At 40.7% G+C, this 14894-nt stretch overlaps 1 protein-coding gene across 1 annotated transcript in view; it reads right to left on the bottom strand.

The window, feature by feature from the left end:
• snd1 (staphylococcal nuclease and tudor domain containing 1) overlaps positions 1-14894 on the bottom strand; it is a 161903-nt gene that overhangs the window by 54251 nt on the left and 92758 nt on the right. Inside the window, exon 17 of the mRNA XM_028422360.1 lies at positions 3807-3995. Coding sequence (XP_028278161.1) covers positions 3807-3995 — 189 coding nt within the window. The remainder of the gene's footprint in view (positions 1-3806; positions 3996-14894) is intronic.

Below are 14894 nucleotides of genomic sequence, written 5' to 3'. Positions count from 1 at the left end.
ATGTTAATCTTATACAAAAAAAGAAGAAGAAATCCACACAATTCACCAACTGTTTGTTAATTCCTTAAAGAGTAGAGGTAGCTGCTGCCATCTTTTCCCTGCTACTTGTAGTAATAAACATTTAACCAGCCAATACTACTGTAATCTTACAACAATCATTGTCAGATTGATAAACCCCAAAATAAGGACTGTGTGTGAACTTGCAGGAGATTTCTCCTGGCCATAAAAAATCCAAGAAAACTTATATTAACAACATTTGTTTCCAACATCATCATTTCCTTTTTGTTTTAGGTGGCTGGAAGAACATTTAAAGACAATATAAAATGCTCCGGAGCTTCCACATAGTCCAATTGGTTAACCAGTGAAAGTGTCAGTCCCTGATTGGTTGAAAGACTCAACAAAAGGTAAAGTGGAGCTAAAGAGACAACAACAGATTAAGGCATAAGGTTTTCGGCACAGGCGGAAAATCTCCAGTTTTTGCTAGAAAGCTATTGTACTTTGTTAGGTGAAAGATTTTATTTTGTATGATGTTGTTATGTGGTGTGGGTCCACATATCTAGAAGTGTGTCCCTAATATGAGTTTTCATTTCTGTATGCATATTACTGTAATGTGTTTTATAAGTACTTATGTGTTAAGTAAGTTTTACAGAAGATCAAAGGAAGATAGGTATACCGAATGTATTGAGAAGTGTGTAATTTCCCTACTTCTCATAGACTTTTGTAATTCATTTCCTTTGTTAGCTGTTGTCTGCTCTTTGGAGACAGCTCTGGTTGATATCAAGCTAAGGTTGTAAATCCAGATCTTGATTGAAAGAATGTGTTCATCCCCATGACCCCATTTTACGACCCACCCTTCCTGTGAATTTGTTTTCCTGGTCACTTTCAGATCTGACTCACAGCTTATGAGATGTTAGGACTTAAAGTGAACTTACATGGGGGAAGAGGTGTAAGCTTTTATGGGGCGTCATAAAGTCACTCATATGGTACAGTGATCATTCTCCTGGAGAACTTATCTTCAACTTAGGTTTACGACTGACAAAAGGGGACCCCCTGCTATTTCTTTCTGTTTTATCCTGACTCTAAGGTTTAACCATTACCAAATAAGGTAAACTAAATATCAGTTGAGCTGACCCCATTGGTGCAGAGTTAGGGAAGGACATGATTTTATGGGATCTCAAGATAGGATAAAAGGTGTTTACAAGAATGGCATATTGTTCTCTGGCTGTGAGGCCAGGCAATCACAGAGATCTGTTTGTGTGACTCAGAATTTGCTTCTTTACTGTTAGAATAAATTGTAATTTTGAGACCAGATATTGTCCACTTCTTCTTAATCAAAGAACCGGGGAAGATGAACGAAAGGATCCAGAAGATTTTTATGTCCCGAACAATTTGTAAGTGTTAAAGCCCAAAATTAAAGATATCTACTCTTTATGTGACCAGCAGTGCTATTCTTGCTTCTTTATTAGTTAGAGTTATGCAGATAATGGCTGTAGAGAGTTCTGCTTTCTCTCTCCAACATAAATGCATTTGGTTCCTCGTTTACACTCACTCTTTTATCATAGGTGTGAGCATTCATATCTAGCCCTGTAAGTCAATGTAATGGGAAACAGAGTTAGAAATAGGTCCAGGCCTCCAACTTCAACCTTCTGAATGAAGTGAGCAGTGTAAGGCCTGTTCCAGGAGATGCTGATATGCAAGATTAAAATATGCTGAGCTGAAGAAAAGTCCTCTTTTCTCTCCAAACCCTTTGGAATGCAATCACTTTGTCCCATTGGTCTCATTGTAACAGAATCTCATATTCACCTAAGTCATTCGAACTAAGCAGTTTTGGTTCAGGATGCTACAGCAGCAAGCCTCAGTCCTCCCTTGTTGTCCTGGGTCCCTGCTGGACCACCAACGCAAACTTTTTCTTAATGAGTGTGTGCACGCATACACACACACACAATGCTTTATTACGACAACCTTGTTTTCTTGTAGAGACGCCTGACACAGCAGTACCACTGACGTCTTCCATTTCTACAGCCGTAGGGACAATAAAGAGAGGGCAATGCGAAAAGAGGAAGAGAGGGAGAGAGATGCCCTACCTACCCGCAGCCTACACACAGACAAAGAGCAGCCACAACATCAAAAGAGAAAGACAGAAAAAATGCTAAGCTCTCAGCTTTTCTTCAGATGGTCTCTACGGGTTAATTAGAACAGCAAGTCCCACCTCATCTGCCTCCAAGTTGCACAGTATGCATTCACACGCATATAACTGCCCTGTGCTCCCCTAACAAAACACACTCTGCTACACACAAACAAATCAGGCTGTGGTTGATCTGTCCACCGCTGCCTGTGGCAAACTAACATCAAACATAATCACTGTCTGTCTGGTCAATTCAGGGCCCCATTCTGCAGTCTTTCCTCACGGCCGTGTCTGCACTCAGGTTAGCTCAAGTCAAAACATTGTGGTGAAAGTCAATCTGTCTCAACGCAGGGACCGGTAGTGAAATTGTTATCAGGTGTCAGGGATGTGCCTTCCTGCTGCAGTTTGATTTAACATGGCAGCATCTGTGTGCTCACATCGCAGGCAAGATGTTTTTATTTTTTTTTTGATAGCAGACAAAGGTTCACCTGCGCGCCACTCTGCGCAGATATTTAGCTGTCTTTCAGTCGTTTGAGGAAAAGAAGGACCTGCAAAGAGCAGGCGAGACATAGAACAGCAGCACAACGACAATGAACATGATAGATTCTAGGGAGGGAAAAGGAACACAGCCCCCTTTTGTCTCCTGCAATACATCACATTTGTATGGGGAGAAGAGGCATTTGTGTCAGCTCAAGGACCCGAATACGTAGAAGTGAGTGAAAGAAAGAGAGAGAGAGAGAGAGAGACGTAAAAAGAGAGAGAAGAAACAAGTTACAGATGATAGAGAGAAAGAGGACGATGGTGACAGCTGGCCAGGCACTTTGTGCATCTGCCAGGGGTGACTTGTGCAGCCATAATGAAAATGCAGGGCAAGATCAGGATCACTGTGAGAGAGGCCTCCATCCATCAAAGGGCTCCCATAGAGGAAAGACAGCTTCAATGATAACAGCAAATATGCGGCTATTTGCAACCCCAGATGGAGTGTTTTCACAACACTGTGGCTGCAGCTACTGACTGCATGTTATTAATATGTTTTAGCCACATTTATGCTGTCATTCAAATTATATCAACATTAACAAAAGATTATTGGACCAAATATTTTCATTTATTTACAGCACGTTTACCTCTTGAATGTGGGAACAGAGCTATCATGTAGCTTGACAAACCTTACACCGTAAATAAACACACGTCCACCATGGTATCACCTAAATCTTTCCTGAAAATCGTGTTCCAAGGTCAGTATAGTGATGCTTGCTTGGCAGTACTTGCCAGTTACTCTGTTAACCCAAATTTGGGCAACTGTTGCCCAAACTGTTGCTTAAGTGACAACTTTGCAAAACCTGTAACTGAAAGCATTCAAAACCTTTACGCCTAATAATATCTACAATAAAAACTATAAACATATACACAATATATTACTGTTGTATAAATACAATAGAAAGGTTTACCGACTGGCAGAATAAAAAGTTGAATGTATGACAGGTGGGTAACCCTTTTAGGTGGGGCTCAGCTTGATTCACACTAGCCAGAAGTTAACAAGACTCAGGCAATGCCAAGATGGCGACTGCTAAAACCGTCACATGGAGCTTCATGATGCTCATGGTTGAGTTGACCACCTCTAAGGTTTTTTTTAACAGTTTTACAAGACACACAATAGTTTCTGCATATAAACGACACCTACCTTCTCTTTTCTCTGTCGGCACCCCTCCTCTGCTGAGACCAGGGTTTTGTAGTAGGCGCTGCGTTCCGCTGTGAAGTGCACCTTGGACAAAGCATTTTCTACAAGCGCAACGGACAGATTCACACCCTCGATGTGCAGCCAGCCAATGAAGTTCCCTGCTTTGTCCATGCTCTCTACTTCAACTTCCACCTGGAGCACAAGAAGAAGAGCAGAAGGGGAGGGGAGGGAAGAAGAGGAGAAAAGAGGCACAGTTAATGGTTTGTATCAAGATTAGGGTTGAGATTCCTTTCCAGCAATGAAATAGAGTAAGTCCTCTGAGGAGATACTGTTCTTAAATAGACACATCAATAGAGACCTGTGAGCTTTCTATTGATTTGGTAGCGCACACACAAATCCCGGTTCACACATCTGTTATAAAGTTGTCCACACACATTTTGTGGTCTCTTGTATTCTTACTTTAGTCCTTGAGATTTTCAATTAAGTACAACTGTCAGCGTTCAATAATGTGTCTATTTGTAGAAATCAGAGGGCCTGCACAAACAGTGCAGACTATTAGAGACTTTCATTTAGTGTTGTGCATGCACTTCTTTCTTAATTAAGACTCTAAATATCTTCATCCTAGTTTTACATAACATAAATCATTTTCAATTAGTGACAGCCATGTTGCCATTCCCTCAAGTAAACAATTAAGGGCAGTGATATAGCTAACCCTGCTGACAAAGTAGGTAAGATCTCACAACATTGTCCATAATGGACTATAACAAAATTCTGCCTATTCAAGCTAATTATCTATTCATTACGTTTAGTTTCATAAGTGATGGACGACCATGGAAAGAAAGAAGAGAGAGAAAAAAAAATCAATCGATTTTTTTCCTACTCTAAAGCATAAAGTCAGCGAGAAAGTGAGAGGGCAGGTGTGCTGAAGAGATAGGGAGAAGTCAAGCGATTAAGACTTGGACTGCTTAGCCCTGCAGTCACAAGGGAAATCTGTGGGGAATTAAGTTTGTAAACTGCTCTGCCTTGTTCTCTGCTAAAGTAAAAGACTTTTATTACAGCATGCATGATCACTTCTATTATTAAGCACAAAATTGACAACCTACACATAAAACATTGACATACATATATTTCTACTTTATAGATCCAGTTACTACTCGAATAAAAAACACAAAGAATGCCTGCACTTGTCAAAACATGTAAAAAACAACAAAGGGCCATCAAAGAGAAGAGCACCAAAACATTGGTCTACAAATCCAGGTTCTGACCGTGACACGGTCCAGGTCCACTAATTCCTTGTCTGCCTCTGTATAAGACTCCTTTCTCTGTGCCATCGCAGATACTCACCCCATTTTATCTCTTTGTATCTAAGTGCAGAAGCAGTTACATAACTAGTCTATAAGAGCAACACTGGTCCTCTGAGCATCCCAATGTCAAAACGGGGGAAAGTGGGCGAGTGCTGGGAAAAAAAAGGCCAAAATGGCTCAAACCTCCTAAGTGTTACCAGTCACCATTAAAGCAGCTAGCGGAAAACAAAAATAAAACAACACTGACAGCTAAAAGCAACATTCATTGCTGGGGAAAAACCAATTTGAAGGGAAAATAGACTTCTGGACAGTTCCACAGAGGGGTACAGAGGCAACTTAACTGAGGGCCTTTTCTAGAATGAGCGAAAGCCTTTGGACAAGCCATTTTTAGTCTAAACTATTCTTTAATTATCAGGACACCAATTTCATGGTTTAGGTAATTAAAACAAGCAAAAGAAAGCACACGATTTGCTTACTACCTCTGTGTTAAGTATCAGCACTGTGCTACATACAGTGTGTGTTACTCGGAGCAAGTTCAAGCAAGATATCACAGCGTGGAACATGGACTCAAAATTAGTATGAGAACAACTGTGTTCGTTTCACAGGAATATAATCCCTTTGTAATTACAAACCAATCTAAACATGTGACAAAGAAATGCGGTAAATTCGGGCATTGACAGCACAGACACGCAGCTTTCCACTCTTTCAATCACATTATAATAAATTGGTCTGTGTTTTTTCTGACCACTTGTACTAGGAAGCTTCATTTACCACATACTGCTAACTTTATGAAAAGAAAATTAGCCTGCTAGTGACAACAGCACGCTGAAGACTAACTGACTCCATTCAATGTCCGGGGGGGTGGCATTACATTGCACAGCAATAATAATAACATAACAGAGGAAGGTCAATACAATATTTTTCATTTCAACAGGCTGCAGAGGCACAATAATATGCCAAATACATACAAAAAGCAGCTGTGTCCCATTGTGGTATGCTATTAGAAAAGCCAATCATACATCTGGAGAATTCTACTCTATCAATATGTGCCTGGAAAAAGAATCCAGACACAAGTTAAACAAATTGGTGACAAAGCCCATGAAAGATTCATTAAATAAGTAAAAACTGACATATCATCTGGAAGTAAAGAAGAGATGAAAGAGGCTAATAAAGAGGCCACGTGAAATTAAAAAGGATGAATTCATTTATTAAAAGAGAGCAGAGGCCACATTTCCCACTGACAGAATAATGTCAACTTCAAGAGGCTTTAATCCAACATAGGATTCCTTGGATTAAAGCCACGGGATGAATAAGTGGCATTTAAGAGCCAAAAAATAGACTGATCACAGGTTACAGCCTCACTGACTAGGATCAACCTGCCATATTTTTGACATTTTTCAGAATATTTTACTCATTAGACTAAAAAACAGATTAATTCATTATATAGATGGTGCTCATTTAGTCATTAACACATGCTATGTTTAATTGCTATAACATCATTGCATCATTAGTGTTCTGCATTAGGAAACTGTGCCGCCCTAAAGTTCAAGAGCTCCATCTGAGCCTCTAATTGCAGAGTTTTACAAACACACACATTGAATTTGAGTTCCTCCTCCCTTCAAAGTAAATAGCTCTGGTCACAATGTGGAGAGGACAGGGGAGGCGGAGTGGAAACTGCTTTGAGTAGAGCCCAGATGGTTCCCAGCGGAGGCCTCCTCCGAGCCAAGATGGCTCCCGCCGGAACACAAATGGGCTCTGGTAATCTCATAAACGCTGGGATTGTGTCGACACAGTGGACAGAAAAGAGAAAAAGCAAAATACGCATACACACCGAGCTATGTACGTGTCCGTGCGAGCACATACACATTTGCAGTCACTCACAAGTACAAAAGACAAAGCCATTTGGTGCCATTGAAGTGAAACCTGGCCCAAGGGAATGTTTTAAAACTGCAGCAGATTTAATTCACTTAGCTGTTTGAAAGTGAGCAAAAAAATGGAATAAGACTGCGGTAGGTGACATGTCATGACAGAGCCAAACCCTGCACTAAAATAAAATGGAGGAACACAGTGGGCTGGCAATTTAAAAATTGGCAAGCGATGGGATTTCCTTTTATCACCTCATCCGAACAAAACAAATTTTCATACCTGCCGGGAAAAATGCAAATAGATGAATAAGCAAAGGTTACAGAGAACAAGGTGTGCCCATCTGTGTTTCCAACCTAGGAGGTCCAACCTGGCACACGAGTTAGGAGCCTGACTCAAGTACTGCTTTACACATACATTATGCGCTATGCAGCTCTCATCAGTAGAAGAGAGCAGGCTACATACATAACACAAGGCACACAGGTGATTAATCTGTCAGTCAGAGCTTTCAATCATCACTGACAGCAGCTCTGCCACAACTTAAATTGAACTTTTACTGCACTTTTCCAATTACTGGGATCACCATAGAGATTTAAGTTAGCACGAGTCAAATCACCGGTTTGCTTGTAAAACAGCATTTGTTCAGAGTGCACTACAGAGTGTGTGTCTGTGTGTGACTGACAGAGCACTGAACACCAGGAATCCAAACTGGCAGGTGTAGACATTTAGGAATGTCTTCATTTATTCTCATTAAGCAACAAGGCAGCAGCTGCTTTTGTGCCACTGTAATGAAGGATGTGTGTGTCGATGAGTACAAAACAAATTATGTGAAGACATCAATAGTTTTTAGGCAGCAAATCATGGTAAATACACCTGCCTCTGCATTGCATTTTTGTCCCGCTTATGTCCCTCATGACCCTGACCCAAAACAAGACAAAAAAAAAAAAAAACCTTGAGATACTCCCACCTACAGCCCCTTTGCTCATCCAGCAGAATAAGCCATCTATCAAGCTGAGCTATGGTGAAGATTGAAGGAGCGATGTGGAGGTGTGTTGTGTGTGTGCGTTCTCCTTTGTGCGCAGGGGCAAAAAGATCAAACCTTCTCTAAGCAATGAGTGATCCTAAGCCTTAGATTGAGGTGCAAAGTGGGTAGAAAAGGAGAAAAAAGGAGGACCGCAATCAGATAATCTCTATGCCTTAATTCATATTCCTAACCTTCCCTATTCACTTAAAAAAAAAAAAATCAATGGCCCTGAACACTTAATTCAGAGTCATGAATGTCACATGAAAAGGACAGTTTGTCCTATTCGTAGGCACATGTGGATTTAAGCAGAAAAAGCTGAACACTGTCAGGTTTGCTTCACTGCTCCAAGCCCAGTCTTGCGTGAAGACTCCCATTTGCTGGTATGAACAGGCCAATCCAACAAAAGTCCATCATCTCTCAATAATGCCCTACATTTTGGCTTATCCGGATCATTTTTTTGGTGGGGGTCTCTTTCTGTGATACATTTGTCCCACACACGCACAACACACAAGCACAACACTGATCACATTTCATCCAAAAATCAATATTCTGTGAAGGTGTTCTGTTTGGTGGAGATAATTAATCAAAGCTGAAGTGCAAAGTGAATCAAGCTGTCCAGAACAACAGATGAGCAGGGAACAAAATAAGATACAATAACTACAAGTAATAAATACATCATTAGTGTAAAAGGAGTTGCATAAAGCCATGAGAAAGAGAATCAGGCTTTAAAGTCATCCAGTAACGTGTATGTGTGGAAGGGCACATACAATAACATGTCAGCCTCTCAAAATCATCCTGCAGTCCATTATCAATAGTGCATGTCCATTACTAAGGTCCATAAACTCCTGTTAATGGGACATAGTAGCACAGGATGTTTAGGAAACTAGGGCAAATGTGAACACCTTCAAATTAACATCAACTTTTTGTTTATAATAAATAAAGTGTGTATGTTAAAAATCATTGCTGTCTTTATTTAAGCTCTGTATTTGCCTATATTCTGGCTATGAAATGGCTTAATGTGTTAGCATGTTACTGCTGTTGAATCGAGAGAGGAAAAGGACAGTCGGATCCGGGAGAAATCTATAAATATAGATCATGTTTGAAAAAAAAAAGACGAGAGACAAAGAATAAATGAATGAATTAAACAAACCGCTATTGATTCCTTAATGGCATAGATCAGGCAGGGATGTAAATAGAGTGTTAATGGGGCCTGTAATTAAAAAATATCTTCACACGGAGAGAACCGCTGCAGCCAGAGTTAAAGGTTAGCAGGGAAACTTATGACCTGTTGTCACCACTATGAAAAAAAAGGAAATGAGGGCAGCACATGATAAAAGAGGTCAGCAGTCACAAGATGGAGGCAACATGTACACTGCTTTTGTTTTTATTGATATATGCTAATGTAAATGGCTTATAAGGCCTTTTTTTTTAGAAAAAAGAAAACTGAATGTCCTACAAGTCATGTTTATAATTCAGTTCTGCCGCGAAACAGTTTAAACACAGCTTTGTAAGTTAAGAAAGTTACAGTTTATCATTAAATCAGTGAAGTAAGAAACTAAATATGTGCTCTTGTTTGTTCACTTATGCATTCTTAGTTTAAAATTTCCTTTCATCACTGTTTCCACATAAACCATATTTAAAACCTACAACATCAAAAAAACAGCTGGGTTATTGAAGTGAAAAGGGCTGGATGAGGTGAAGCTTGCCAGCAGCTATCCTAAGCCAGTAGGATGCCTGAGGGTGTAGGTTATTGACTGTTCCTGCTTTGAAACCAAGCTGTGCAGCTAAACCTCTGGTGCCAACAAATTGCAAACTAGGTTGGTTCATTAACTATTGGTACACAGGGTCAGGACAGACAGCTATTTGTCAGATGTTGATTGAATTAAGCCTGGAGGGTCTGTTTGAAAAAGCAATCTAGTATTACTTCCAGGCAAGTGTTTATTCTTGTGCAAAGAGTATATGAGTAAAAACGAAAGATGTGCAGTGAATGTTGAGCAAAATACTGGGCTATAAGAGCTATCACTGCCTGGCGCAACACCATAAAATAGAGAAATGGGAATGGTAGAAGACAAAAGAAGCTTACCATTTGCAATGTAGTGCAAGGTGAGGATCGTCTTTACCTTGGCAGGACATTATTGTCTAGAGTGCCCACAAGTGCAACTCAATCTGCCTGTCTAAACAATGTGGTGGCAGAAGGACTGCTTTGCCACTTGCTCACATGCCAAGCATCTACAGTTATAGCAGTAGTTGCACTGATGAAAACAAATCTTTTATTGGCACTACAGCAAACTAGCTTGCCTACCCTCCAGTGTGCATTTCAGTGCTTTACCCTGGCCTTCCAACATGTTTTCTGGAACAAACAGATTTCTTTAGAATCTGAGGAGAAGCAAGTAAACTTGGAGTGCCATATCCTGATATCCTTAATATGACTTCATTGCCAGTTGCTGTACTTATGCTATTAACCTGGCTGTTGTACAAGAGTCACGCTTTTATCTAGGGGGAAAGAACTCCAACTTCGTATAAGAATAAAGCCTAAGCCCAATATCAGCGAAGGCTGCTGCTAGGATCAGAGTTATAACATACACAGCAGGCAGAATGGTATTTGTGTGTGTCTGCCTGTGTGTGTGTAGACTCTCCCAGGGTGATCAATGTGACTCAGGGGGTCCCATGCATCACTGTCAGCGGCAGGCTGCTGTCTGTCGGTGGCAGGGTTGGGAAAAGTCAAACAGCTTCTCAAATAGCCAGGGTCATTAACGGTCAGGCAAGTAAGCATGATCCCCACCATTAAACCTGCCTGATGCCCATTAATGAGTTTTTCTTTCATCAATAGATAATTGATGTTTGCCCTACACCACCATTCTGACAAAACAGGTGAATAGAGGGAAGCTGCTGGAGGAGGGGTTGAGGGAGAGAAAAGTGGACAATGGAAGGTTGAATGAGTTCAATGTGCTTCATGTTAACACAGGTGGGAAAATGATCTGGCAGTTACCAGAATCTGATATTATATCCTGCCTTTCAAGTACAGATCACAGACTGAGTTAAAAGCGTTCATGCTTTTCCCCCAGTAGTGCCCCTTAGAAGGAGATGGTATGTGACTAAGACCGGGCGCTGTTCACACTTAAATAACCATGGTATCGTTTGGGTAGTATACTACCACATTGTGTCTTGTTGTCACTACTGAAGTGCTTCTCTAGTGTAGTATTTGACACTGCCCTGACTAGGTTAAACCTGAAACAGCATTTTCTGGGCTCTCTGAAGTACAACAATTTGGCTCAGACTGATTTGACAATAGTATCAAGACTTAACTCTGCCAGTACCCCTAATTCTTTTGGGTTTATTATAAAATTACAGTTTGCACACACACACAAAAAAAACACAGTCTTGGCAGAACCGTTTTACAGAGGATTCAGACTAAAGCATTCATATGAATGAGTCAGAGTGAAAAGGCAGAGGTCAACAGTGAGTCAATTAGAGCAGAATCTGTGTTGTCCTCTGTGAATGACACAGTATAGACCACTAGACTAAAACAACAAATCATAACAGAGGGTTCAACTGACCACTCTGAAACTCCTGTGTTCCTTTAGTATTGACAAAGTATTGACCTGAACCAAGTGAATTATTTTGTATCTTTTTCTTCTCTGTTAAGAGTTTTTTGCTATAGACATATATATCCATTACATTCTGTGATCAAGTGAATTAAACAATCACACTAAAATTTGTAGCACGAATCAAACACCATGGTAAGCCACCGAAAAGATGAAGGAACCAAACTCTATGGAAAGGAAATGAGTGGTTGGACCATGCAGGCCTTTGTGAGGCTCAATGACCTATCTGATCTTAGAATTAGAAATAGAATTGTCACTTCTGCCTCATAGTCTCTACATTTCTAACAGTTACACAGCAAAGAACCTACAGTGCTGTGGTGTTTGACAAGTCCCAAGATGAAATAGGGGTCAGCAGCAATGAGTAATACACAACCTCTGGCAATGCTGATGACTAACAAGATCACTATGTCTCTCCAATCTGGATCAATAGTGTTGTCAGGACAGTTGATCCTTTAACTAACACACGGCACCTTGCTAAACTCCACTAGCTGTGTCCCATTAAATTAACAATCTTTATACGTGCCTCTGCGGCCAAGGAGATTTAATCTTAGTAGGGATACAAGCACCCACTCCTTCAGAGAAGGTGTGCGGATAAAAAGGGAAAACTACAAGACTCAGCAAACCTGATCATGCTAAACCTGTAAGTTAAATTAGTTTATAGATCCTTTGTTAGACAGATGAAAGAATAGCACAGCCCTCACCCAGTGCAAGACGCAGCTGAGCCGGAGCAAGGCTCTGCTTTGGGTCTTAACAGCCTGGTTGTTAAAATCAATAACAACAATAACTACAATCCATCTCATTTTTAAGAGAGGGGTGACATGGCATGCTGGTCAATGAATATTGAGCTACATTTGTAATATTACTAATATCATATAATTCCCCTTAACTGAGTAGTGTGAGGGTGCAGGTGGGAAAACACACACAAATTGAACTGGGCTGCAAGTTACTGAATAGCTGTTAAAAAGCATATGTCACACAGCTTCGCGAAAATGAGGACTTTGTAACAATTTGTTGGCAACACAACTTACAGCAACACATCTAAATGGATTCATAAGTGCCAGCGGAAAGCAGCAGCTTTGGAGCATTGGAATCGACATTGTTATTTAATCGTTAAGCATTTTTCACTTAGTTGCCAATGGATGCATTGTGTTGTTGGTGAAGACATTCTGCTTTCTTGAGGCCCTCAGGTCCTTAGGAAACCCAGGAGAGGTAAAAGCCCAAATCTTCAAATCGTAGCCTGAAGCAGTGAGAGCTTGGTGGGGGCAGTCAAGCCACATTAAGCACATTTAGGGGTGGTCAAAATGATTGGAGAGGGCACTAAGCCACATTACCTCTCAAAATGACAGTGTTGCTTTCCAGCGGATCCATTTACACATATACCTTGAAGTACATAACCAGGGAAGTGTGGCCCATTATTTTGCAGTCAACGAGCAGTACAGCAACAAAGTCAAGACAGAAGAACATTTTTTGAGCTCTGGGGAAATTTTTTATATTGATATAATGTGGCTTAAAGAGAAATGCTTTATAGGTGTTAAGGAAAAACTGGCATTTGCAATTGTGTGTTCCACTTGTGTTTTTTTCCCCTTAGTGTTTTAGCTTTAATGTCATGAATGCTATCAGACAACTAGTGTTGCTAAATACACAGTAACATGGAGGCAAGTAACTATACTATGATGCACGTCAACCCAAGAATCACCTAATAAATACCAATGACTCTCGCAGAGTAATTTGATTAACAAATGCCAACTGTACCCTTTTCTACTGAAGACTTGTGCCATTCAACACTAAATTTTCCGAGTGCACCAGAAATCACAAAATCTACTCCCTTGTCAAGATTACGTCACCACTGATTAGGTGACAAACACCCATCCAGTATAAAATGGGGCTATACTCATTACTCACTACTATATAAAAGCGAATACGCCTATTCGTGGGTGCAAGCAGCCATTTCTGTAGGGAAAGGACTGACGAGCGTGACGTAATTTAAGGTAGATGACTCATTAACAACAAACAATCCTGCGTACCATTCCCATCTAAATGTGGCTTATGACTGTATGGGTGGTGATGTAAAAATAGAAGACATGAATCTCCCTTTCTGCCTTATGAAACCGCTCTCCTCTACAGCAATATCCTACCACATGAACAGCTGTTTCCTCACTCCACTTACTGCAGCTTTATGAATCGTTTTAAGATTTCATAATGGAATTTTAAATATTTATAATTCTCCTGCTGCAATGGCCCATGTATGATTTTGTGCCATAGATAGCCCTTTGTAGGAAAAACAGTGCAGCTGATGAGAGAAATATCGAGGAGTCGTACAAAACCCAGAGACACAGCGTGGTCAAACGCAGGAGAATGTAGAGTGTGGACTGAGTGTGGACAACATCAGAAATTTGATTACTCTAAATCAATTTAGATTTGTTCTTCTTCCACTCCCAAGAACATGTTTCCAAGAGAGAGTACAACACTACAAATCAGACATCGACAGACAGGGATTGTGACGTGGTTTGGTTCATTATTCACAACAGCCTTACAGTACCTACTTGAATTTCCACTTACATCACACAACAGGATTCAATCAGTCAGAGGGTAAAACAATAATAAGAGAAAAACAAAATGAGACAAAGTTGAAGATGAAGAGAAAAAACATCCACAGCACTGTGCCAAACATTTTCACACATACTGGCCTTGTGGCAACATTATTAGAGCTCAATGACCTTGATGGAGGGGAGAGGTGGAGGGTGAAAGTGAGAGGGGGCACAGAACAATCATGGCCAGGCCATCATCATTTGTCTCTACCTCCTTTTATATCCTCTTTCACCGGTTGACACGGCAAATGGCATAGCCAGCCTGTGTCACTCAAAAAGCCATTTCTGTCCTCCCAGACCCTGCCTGTGCTGACAGACTGCTAGAATGAGGGAGAGAAAAAGGGTGAGGAAAAGAGCCGACAGAGGCCTTTTTCAACATGGCTTTTTGTCAATTTCTGTGTGCTTGTCAAAACGAGAGGCAGAGCCTGGTTGCAGGGCTGGTTGGAGTGTTGTTAGGCAGAGGTCGAAGTTTGAGTGTGAGAAAAGTGGTGGTGACAAGCCACTGAAGAGGTACTCCATGTTGCAATAAACTCCTGGTACAATAAAAGGAGTGGCGTTACGGGCTGGAGACTGTGAGGACTGTGGCAGAAAGAAGGCATTTAACAGTTACACATTTATTAAGAACAGACAAGTTAAGGTAAAATGATGTTGACAACAGTTGTCTGGCAACCATGAGGCCTATTAATACATTTTATTATAGTCAGGTA

The sequence above is a fragment of the Parambassis ranga genome, chromosome 2 (assembly GCF_900634625.1).
Source record: "Parambassis ranga chromosome 2, fParRan2.1, whole genome shotgun sequence".
Lineage (NCBI taxonomy): Eukaryota > Metazoa > Chordata > Actinopteri > Ambassidae > Parambassis > Parambassis ranga.
Note: the sequence above shows the minus strand (reverse complement) of the source record. Positions and strands in the feature narration are given on the sequence as shown.